Genomic DNA, 10,696 nt, shown 5'->3' with positions numbered 1-10,696 from the left:
GTGTGTTACTTTTCTGAGGTTGGTTTTCGCAAGAACCATTAGGAAGGCTAAAGGAAATAGAAACAAGATACCTTTTACAGGAAAAATCCAGATTTGCATCTAACTCAAACTGCAAATCTCAAGATCTTCTGATCGGTTTGATATTTTTAAGGCTCCTTTCACACTATCCTTCCGTCGGACGGATGCCGTTTTTCTCAGCGGGGGATCAAGCCGCCGATCCCCCGCTGAGCAGCAGGAGGACAGCTGTGTCTCCGCACTGTGTGCGGAGACACAGCTGTCAGTTCCCCATGCATCTCTATGGGGAAAATCGGATGGGAACGGACCGTCGGTCCGTTCTCATCCGATCCCATCCGATCCGATCCGCTGGACGGATGGAAAATAGGGTTTCCATCCATCCAGATTTGACGGATCAGGTCGGGTCTGATGTCAGCGGACATGTCTCCGCTGCCATCCGTTGCCCCATAGGAATGCATGGGGGGACCGTTCAGATCCGCCAAAAAAACGAACAGGCGGATCTGTGTGAAAGGAGCCTTAGGCTTTTATGGATTAGGTGCTAAAACTGGGATTTCCTCAGGTGCCATCCTTTGAAGACATGGACAGTCAAAAATGTTGTATTTTTATTGCTTGTTTAATAAATGTGTTGTATTTAATAATTTTCTTTGTGTTTTTCTGCAGGTTTCTCATCTCTCAGACTTTGAAGAAGAAACATCAACTATAATTCATGGGAATGTGGACATTTTTTTAATTACATCAATCAGTGTTCTACCAGACAATGGCCACCTAAAGCGAGCCTGATTATGGGAATTTTAAGCACCGATTATTGCATAGTTTCATGTGCAATATGATTTTATTTGCAGCTGGTTTTATTCTTCAAGCTCATATTTACAGCTGGATGAAATTACGAGGTAGCCCTTTAAGGCCACCTCAGCACCTGGCTTTGTTACCATGTAGCCTATGAAGTTTTCTGATTGGCAAAGCAAAAATTAAGTCTATTATATCAGGACATATCTGCGGTAAAGGTATGGAGGTCCATGTTACTCGTGTGGCACCCTTTGCCAGTAATGGAGACATTGCACCTTTACAATCTGGTTCTGCAAGGAGAAGGTCATATACACAAGACAGCTCCTACAGCGATCTATCAAGTGAAACCTCTATGCGGCGGACCAGTTCTCAAGTTAGGCCATATTCTCATAGCCACAAAAATTTGTCGGGTATAACTGGGCACAATCAAGATAATCCATACATTCCTCTGAGTGACAGCAATCTTAGGTGGGGTGTCATTCCTCAAGAACTGCAGTCGAGACTTCTCGACTTGAAAGACTACAAGTCTAGGACCCATGCTATCGAGGAACTCAAATATCTCATCCAAGACCGTGATTTTAGTTCTGTTTCCCATTCAGATGTGGTTGGCTTTATTAGCTTCTTGTGCACACTGCTCGATGATAGCAACTTTACCGTCGTCTTAGTCACATTGGATGTTTTGAACTGCTTTGTTGTAAATCTTGGCCAAGGAGTCAAAGAATTTCTCAAACCAGTCATAGCCTCGACAGTCAAACTCCTTGGAGATGGCAAGATCACAGTTAAACAGGAGTACATGAAAATATACATGAGACTAATGAAAGTGGTTGGACCATTCAAAGTATTAACTGTCTTGCTTGAAAATCTGAAGCACAAAAACTCTAGAGTAAGGGAAGAAGTAGTAAATATTTGCATTGTTTCTCTATTGACGTATCCCAGTGAAGACTTCAAATTGCCAATTTTAGCTTGCGAAATTGCTCCATGTTTAATAGATAGTAAGAGGCGAGTCCGCCATGCTGCTTTGGAGGCCTTTGCCGTATTGGCGGCCTCTATGGGTCCTGGAAAAAGTAGTCTACTCAAAGCCGTTGATGAAGTTGAGCTACAGGAAAACGGTGAAGGACTAATGAATGCTGTGCAGGCCAGGCTGGCACGGAAAACTCTTCCTAGGATTTCCCCACAAGGTTTGGTAGAGTACGCCCTTCCATTCCCGTCATCGGCTCAGATCCGAGGGACTCATCATTTGCCGGGAGCGGACACAGACTGGCTTTTGACAGGAAACAGAGTACAGAGTGGACATTATCAAACAAATGATCACAACGGTAGAGGGGTTGTCCCTCACATTGATCCCTTAGGTCGAAGAATGTTAAGTGCTGGCAAAGGAAAAAATAAGTTCCCTTGGGAAAATCAGGGCCCTGGAGTCGCAGATGTGTTTCCAGGAACTCACAATGCTGATCAGGTACATGTTTGTTGTGTTCAGTTAATGTTTTCCCCTGGTTGGTTTCATTCATTTGGAATGAATCACGCAACACCTTCCTGTGAGTGACATGTGCCAGTTAATCGTTTAGTAAACTAAAAAACATAGAGACTTATTTAATTGAAAGCTAATGAAATTTGCTGGAACCAAAATATTTCAAAATCCAAGCAGAACTTAACCCATTAATTTAAAAGGGAGTTATAGATTTGGGGTATTTTTTAGATTAATACACACTGATGCTACATCTGTCCCCCGGCGCCTCTACACTGAGAACCGAGCGATCGAACACCGCCGACAGCTCCCCGAACAGAGAGCTGCTGACTGTCAGTCACAGCTCTCTGCTCTGCTCCCTCCTCGCTAATCGTAGCGCTGAACTGTGGATTGGCGGGGAGCGGCGGGCTCAGACTCTCATCAGCTCGCTGAGAAGCTGAGCCGGGTGTCGGTCCAGGCACCTGGCAGATCCAGACTCCATTGTCACAATAACGCGGTGCCTGGACCGGCTTCTGTGACATCAGCAGAATTCAGTCCACTCTCTGCTGGAAACGAATTGCACTCCTGTGATCCATAGAAGTACAGCCGAACGAGCTTTGGCTGTACTTCTCCTTTTAACCTCCCTAGTGGTGATCCCGAGTGTAGCTCGGGTTAACTTTCAGTACCAAAAGCGGTGACCCCGAGCCACACTCGGGATTACTCAAGAAGCACACTCGCCTTCCCTGCGATCCCCCGCCATCCTCCCCTCATCCTCACACTCTCTCCCCGCTCTGTGCTCGGCAGATGCCAGTACTGCAGAGCGTTGCGACGCAGGGCGGTGGAACCGGCGGCAAATTCAAAAATGTAAGTACACTAAATGACATGAGATCCTAACGGATTACACTGTATCATGCTATTTCACCACAGGATTTCACCTGGTGACTTTTCCAGTGCCCTGCCTGTGCTTTTCCAGTTCTTCGTGCCTGGAAAATTGAGAACGACCATGGTGTCCAAAAAGCGTTTTTTTTTTTTCGCAAAAGCGCTTTTAGATGAACTGGAAAACAGAAAAAACGAAACTGAGTTACTTGAAGAACTGAGCAATAGCGATTCGTGGGAAAATTCGTCATCAGGTACGGAAAGTGACGACAGCGACGATTCTGATGTCTCTTTCTGGCACAGTGCAAAACAAAAACAATGGCAACCAGGCTTTTTCTGGGTTATTTTCGTGCTTCTGATCATGCGTGGTCTTTGTCTATTGATTTTTAGCGGACGCATACTGTACTGATTAAACGATTGTCGTTCACTAGGCTATCGTACGACAAAAGTTTTCATGTTTGTCCCATCGGAAATGTTGTGATCAACAAGCTGTCGAAAGCTGTGTACTAACGATCAGATTATCGTGCGATCAATTCGAAAGCAATTTTTTTTTTTCATACGATTATTTCATCATGTGTACGAGGCATTAGTTGCAATGCCGGTGCCTGCACCCAATCCAATGGGCTTTGGGGGGCTGACATGGCAGAATCCCTGGACAGGTAAGTGTCCTTTATATTAACAGTCAGCAGCTACATTATTTGTAGCTGCTGACTTTACATTTTTGTTTTCTTTAGGAGGCTGGAACTTTGCTATAAGTATCAAGATAGTTTGAAAGTTAAATCCCTATTGCACCTTTCTGTAAGTGTTACTAAACGGAAATGCAATTATTTTAGTAAATATAAACTGCTAAATACCTTTTTTCATAATCAGTATATAGCAGTCTTGTGACTTCTATTAGTGTCTGGTAGGAGGAGTTTTCATTATCCTCTGACTGTCTGCAGGACCCCTGACCCTCTGTCTGGACAGTGCTGATTGGCCCTGTGCTGATCACATGCACCCTCCCCCCCCAAAAAAAATTATCTGAGCAACATACACCAAACAGAGCCTTAACCACTTGCCGACTGCCTAACGCCGATCTACGTCGGCAGTCAGCCCCTCACAGGCAAAGTGACGTAGGGCTACGTCACTAGCCTGTGAGGGTCTAGGGAGCGAGCGCGCGCCCCCGGAGGCGCGCTCCCGCGTGGTCACGGACCCCCCCCGCGCGTGTGACCGGCGGACCCGATGTCCGCCGGTCACTCTGCGATCGGCGGGGGAGAGGGAGAATGTCAGGCAGCTTGTGTAAACAAGCCACCTGTCATTCTCCTTGCTGTTAGGATACTGATCACTCGGATCTAGTATGTAGATCCGTTGATCAGTGTCCATACAGCTCAAGCCCCAGCCAATCACAGTAGAAAGCACGCCCCTAGGGATACACACAGCCCCTCCCTCCCAAATAAAGTTAACCCCTTCACTACCAGTGTATTTTTACAGTAACAGTGCATATATATAGCACTGATTACTGTAGAAATGTCACTGGTAACCCCAAAAGTGTCAAAAATGTCAGTCAAGGGTCCGATCTGTCCGCCCCAATGTCGCAGTACCGCAAAAAAAATCGCAGATCGCCGCCATTACACGTTAAAAAAAAAACAACAAAAATGACAGAAATCTTTCCCTTTGTTAGTAAACGCGATAACTTTTGCGCAAACCAATCAAAATACGCTTTTTGCGATTTTTTTTTTTTACCAAACATAGGTAGCATAAAACTAATTGGCCGAAAAAGTAAAAAAATTTTGATTTTTACATTTTTTTTTGGGGAATTTCATATAAAAAAAATGTGAAAAATATTGCTATTTTTGCAAAATTGACGCTCTTTTTTTGTTTATAGCGCGTGATCAAAAAATCGCACAGGTGATCAAATACCACCAAAAGAAAGCTCTGTTTGTGGGAAAAAAAGGACGCAAATTCGTTTAGGTACAGCGTCGCACGACCGCGCAATTGTCCGTTAAAGTCACGCAGTGCCGAATCGCAAAATACCCCCTGGTCGGAATGGGGGTAAAATCTTCCGGGGCTTAAGTGGTTAAGGGCTCTCTGCACATGCTCAGTCTTATCAGGAGATGGATTGTGGACAGTGGAAGGAGGGGAGAATTAGAGAAGACCGAATCAAACAGCCTTTTTACACGATGCAGAGGATTAACCCCTTAGGTTCCACAGTGAGTATGACAAGCAGGTTTACAGCATATACAGACTGATTTTACTTGTTTTAGTAACACTTTAAGAGACTAGTGGTTACTAGCCTCAGTCCTTTAAGTACTCCCAACAGGTCATGTTTTAAGGATTTCCTTTCCTTACCGGCAGGATCACTCTAGGACGGGAAGCATGTTACCGGCAGGATCACTCTAGGACGGCAAGGGTGTTACCGGCAGGATCACTCTAGGACGGGAAGCGCGTTCCCGTCTGGATCACTCTAGGACGGCTAAGCGCGTTACCGTCTGGATTACCCTAGGATGGCTAAGCGTGTTACCGTCTGGATTACTCTAGGACGGCTAAGCGTGTTACCGTCAGGATCGCTCTAGGACGGCTAAGCGTGTTACCGTCAGGATCGCTCTAGGATGGCTAAGCGTGTTACCGTCAGGATCGCTCTAGGACGGCTAAGCGTGTTACCGTCAGGATCACTCTAGGACGGGAAGCGTGTTACCGTCAGGATCACTCTAGGACGGGAAGCGTGTTACCGTCAGGATCACTCTAGGACGGGAAGCGTGTTACCGTCAGGATCACTCTAGGACGGGAAGCGTGTTACCGTCAGGATCACTCTAGGACGGGAAGCGTGTTACCGTCAGGATCACTCTAGGACGGGAAGCGTGTTACCGTCAGGATCACTCTAGGACGGGAAGCGTGTTACCGTCAGGATCACTCTAGGACGGGAAGCGTGTTACCGTCAGGATCACTCTAGGACGGGAAGCGTGTTACCGTCAGGATCACTCTAGGACGGGAAGCGTGTTACCGTCAGGATCACTCTAGGACGGGAAGCGTGTTACCGTCAGGATCACTCTAGGACGGGAAGCGTGTTACCGTCAGGATCACTCTAGGACGGGAAGCGTGTTCCCGTCTGGATCACTCTAGGACGGGAAGCGTGTTCCCGTCTGGATCACTCTAGGACGGCTAAGCGTGTTACCGTCTGGATCACTCTAGGACGGCTAAGCGGGTTACCGTCTGGATTACTCTAGGACGGCTAAGCGTGTTACCGTCTGGATTACTCTAGGACGGCTAAGCGTGTTACCGTCAGGATCACTCTAGGACGGCTAAGCGCGTTACCGTCAGGATCACTCTAGGACGGCTAAGCGCGTTACCGTCAGGATCACTCTAGGACGGCTAAGCGCGTTACCGTCAGGATCACTCTAGGACGGCTAAGCGCGTTACCGTCAGGATCACTCTAGGACGGCTAAGCGCGTTACCGTCAGGATCACTCTAGGACGGCTAAGCGTGTTACCGTCAGGATCACTCTAGGACGGGAAGCGTGTTACCGTCAGGATCACTCTAGGACGGGAAGCGTGTTACCGTCAGGATCACTCTAGGACGGGAAGCGTGTTACCGTCAGGATCACTCTAGGACGGGAAGCGTGTTACTGGCAGGCTCACCCTAGCTTGGGAATCGTGGTATTGGTAGGATCACCCTAGGACAGGTAGCATTTTATTGGTGGGATCACCAGGTAGAAACTAAAGCCTGAAAAAATAAAACGAATGCTGTCACTACATCTCAGAACTAGTGAGATGCAGTATATTACATTCTTGTTTCTTGGCTTTTAAAAAACCAATAAGGCAGGTTTGTATTTGAATGCCACAAATTCAGAAGAGGTTTTTATGACTTTACAGAACTCTCGGTTCTATTTTCCGTATAATTAGTTTTAAATATATCCCAGGTTCCCCCTTTTGAGTTGTAATTTGCCACCTAGAGATGCTGGTTACCAGATCCTTTGCAATGCCTATGAAGTCATGTCACACCAGCATTATGATGCAGCTAATTTTAGTCTCTGCTTTTATTGCTCTATCTTTGTCTATTCTGAGAAGTAAAATGCTTGAGCAGCAGGAACCCAGAATCTGCCTAGTTTTATAATGAGAAAGGAATGAAGGAATTAAAACCTAAGTATTTGTTGTAAAACCGTGCAGTAGGCTGTATTTATTGTCTGTAAGGCATATCTAAAACCAAAATACAGTACCAAGGTGGTTATGTCATGCTACAATCTCATTTTTTTTTTCGTGGGTTTTTTTTTTTCCTCCCCTTCCTCTCTTCATTCTAGCCTTCCCCTACTCCACTAAAGAAAAAAACATTTTTATTTCTTTGTTGCTGCTGGAGATTTAACCTCACTTCCTGTCTGATGGAACTGTTGTCACCTTAATAGGAAGTGAGGAAAAAAGTGAGTGTAGCAAACCTGATTGCACTGCCTTCTTCTCTAAGCCTAGGTTCACATATGTGCGTGTGTAATCTTGCATGTTTCCGACTTGCAGCAGAACGTGCTGCTTTTTTGCAGAAACGCTGGGGTACCATTAATTCTTAATGACATTCCACACATTGGCGAAAACTGCTCATTTTCGCGGTTGCAAAACCACGGAGTTCCTTTTAAGGACCGGGCTTATTTCTGACACTTGTTGTTTACAAGCTAAAATCAGTTTTTTTTCTCTTTTTTATAGAACCCCCAAACGTTATATATATATTTTTAGCAGAGACCCTAGAGAATAAGATGGAGATCGTTGCAATATTTTTTATCACACCGTATTTGCACAGCGATCTTTTTTTGGAAAAGAATCGCTTTTTTTAATAAAAAAAAAAAGAAAACAGTAAAGTTAGCCCAATTTTTTCTATAATGTAAAAGATAATGTTACGCCAAGTTAATAGATACCCAACGTGTCATGCTTCAAAATTGCGCACGCTCGTGGAATGGCGACAAACATTGGTACTTAAAAATCCCCGAAGGCGACACTTTAAAAATGTCTACCAGCTTATTATTGCTCTCGCTCTAACGGGGACAGGGCTCTTTAATTTTTTTTTCCTATTTATTTTATTTATTTTTTATTTTTACAGCTTTTAAAAAAAAATTAAAAATGTGATCATTTTTATTCCTATTACAAGGAATGTAAACATCCCTTGTAATAGAAATAAGCATGACAGGACCTCTTTATTGTGAGATCTGGGGTCAAAAAGACCTCAGACCTCACAACTACACTAAAAAAGAAAAAAAAAAAAATTTGTGTGTGTGTATCGTCGCCTCTTCCGCCGCACCGTAAGGGTGATCCCGCAGCGAATCTGCCGGGACCACCCTTATCTGAAAGAGGACCACCCGCCGTTTCGAAGAATACCGTGGTTATGGCAGCTATCTGCTGCCATAACCCCGGTATTTAGCCTCAAAGTACTGAAGTAAATCGACGGTGGGCGGTCGGTAAGTGGTTTATGGTGTGTTTTGTTAAAAAAGGTCAGGGACATTTTTCCCTGGGTACAGCAGCTCATTCACTTGAATGCTCTGCACATGTAGGAACCTACTCTGTCTGTCTGAGCTTGTGGCATCAGCTGAAAAGCCTTCTAACATGGTGGATGGTTGTTCTGACAAGCTTGTGGAACTACAGAAGCCAGCCAGAGGAACAGAGCTGTGCACTCTCGACCCCCCCTTTCACTCTCAGCCCCCCCTCACTCTCGGCCCCCTCTAACTTCCTGTTTTAGTAATGAATACAGACATGTGAGACAAAACCGCAGGTCTGAAATCGCAATTTACAGGAAAAGAGATGCAGAAAGAGAAGTATGTCTTGCTAAGCTGAAAGAAATTTAATTTTTTTGTACTTTTGTATATGCACTTGTGACGTAACTGTGGATATATAAGTGATGTACACGCCTATTTTGGGGACTTGGCAAGTGGGCATGAGCCAGTCTGGGTCCCTTCGCTAGTGAATGAATGAATAAAAAAAGCTTGTTTCCTGCAAAGAAATTCCATTTCCAGAGTTTCATTAACTATTTACTGCAACATTTCCTTGGTGCATTGGCCGGGAAACCTCAGGTGGAATTTTTGAGACTGGTGGCTGTTCCACCGTGGCTCATTGGGGATCGGTCCGGTGCCGGCCCTTTGGATCAAGCTTACGTCTCAGGCGCCACGGGACAAATTGTCTGGGGGACTAGCAACTTAAAATGGTACTCTAGTTTGTATGACTCCCACGTGCTTGTATCCATGCCCTGACGACAATGTCTGGGCATGCTCCTAATGAGACAACAGATGATGTCCTGGGGTATTTGCTCCCAGATCTGGACCAGAGTATCATTGAGCTCCTGAACAGACTGAGGGGCAACCTGGCGGCGTTAGATGGACCGAAACATAGTGTCCCAGAGGTCTTCTATTTGGATTTAGGTCAGGCGAGCGTGGGGGTCATTCAATGGTATCAATTCCTTCATCCTTCCGAAACTGGCTGCATACTCTCTCTACATGAGGCTGGGCATTGTCGTGCACCAGGAGGAGCCCAGGACCCACTGCATCGGTGTAAGGTCTGACAATGGGTCAGAGGATTTCATCCAGATACCTAATGGCAGTCAGGGTGTCAATGTGTAGCCTGTAGAAGTTTGTGCACCCCTCCATGGATATGCTTCCCCAGACCATCACTGACCCACCACCAAAACTGGTCCTGCTGAACGATGTTACAGGCAACACAACGTTCTCTAGGCTTTCTCCAGACTTTTTCACGTCTGTCACATGTGCTCAGGGTGAACCTGCTCCCATCTGTGAAAAGCACAGAGCGCCAGTGGCAGACCTGCCAATTCTGGTGTTTAATGGCAAATGCCAATCGATCTCCATGGTGCCAGGTAGTGAGCACAGGGCCCAGTAGAGGACATTGGGTCCTCAGGCCATCCTCATGAAGTCAGTTCCTGATTGTTTGGTCAGAGACATTCACACCAGTGGCCTGCTGGAGGTCATTATGTAGGGTTCTGGCAGTTCTCATCCTGTTCCTTCTTGCACAAAGGAGCAGAAACGGGTCCTGCTGATGGGTTAAGGACCTTCTACGGCCCTGTCCAACTCTCGTAGAGTAACTGCCTGTCTCCTGGACTCTCCTCCATGCTTTTAGAACCGTGCTGGGAGACACAGCAAACCTTATGGCAATGACATGTATTGATGTGCCATCCTGGAGGAGTTGGACTGCCTGTGCAACCTCTATAGGGTCCAGGTATCACCTCATGCTATCAGTAGTGACACTGACCCTAGCCAAATGCAAAACTAGTGAAAAAAAGAGTCCGAACAGATGATTAGGGAAAAAAAAATGTCAGTGGCCTCCACCTGTAAAATCATTCCTTTTTTGGAGGTTGTCTCATTGCTGCCCATCTAGTGCACCTGTTGTTAATTTCATCAACACCAAAGCAGCTGAAGCTGATTAACAACCCCCTCTGCTACTTAACTGACCAGATCCATATCCCAGGAGTTTAATTAACATGATGCTGTACTCTGATTAAAAAGTGCTCTTTTTTAATTTTTTTGAGCAGTGTATATTAAAAAGAAACACACACACACACCTTAAGGGCCAAGCCTATTTCCTACACATTTACAAATTAAAATCAGTATTTTTTTGCTAGAAA

The 10,696-nt window shown here is 45.5% G+C and overlaps 1 protein-coding gene across 1 annotated transcript in view; it reads left to right on the top strand.

Annotated features, from left to right (window-relative positions):
* Positions 1-679: 679 nt before the first annotated feature.
* The window catches only part of TOGARAM1 (TOG array regulator of axonemal microtubules 1), an 83,474-nt gene continuing 73,457 nt past the window's right edge, over positions 680-10,696 (top strand). The window contains exon 1 of the mRNA XM_082242635.1: positions 680-2,254. Coding sequence (XP_082098761.1) covers positions 1,022-2,254 — 1,233 coding nt within the window. The 5' untranslated portion in view covers positions 680-1,021. The remainder of the gene's footprint in view (positions 2,255-10,696) is intronic.

The sequence above is a fragment of the Pelophylax lessonae genome, assembly GCF_965119305.1.
Source record: "Pelophylax lessonae genome assembly, chromosome: 13".
Taxonomy (NCBI): domain Eukaryota; kingdom Metazoa; phylum Chordata; class Amphibia; order Anura; family Ranidae; genus Pelophylax; species Pelophylax lessonae.
Note: the sequence above shows the minus strand (reverse complement) of the source record. Positions and strands in the feature narration are given on the sequence as shown.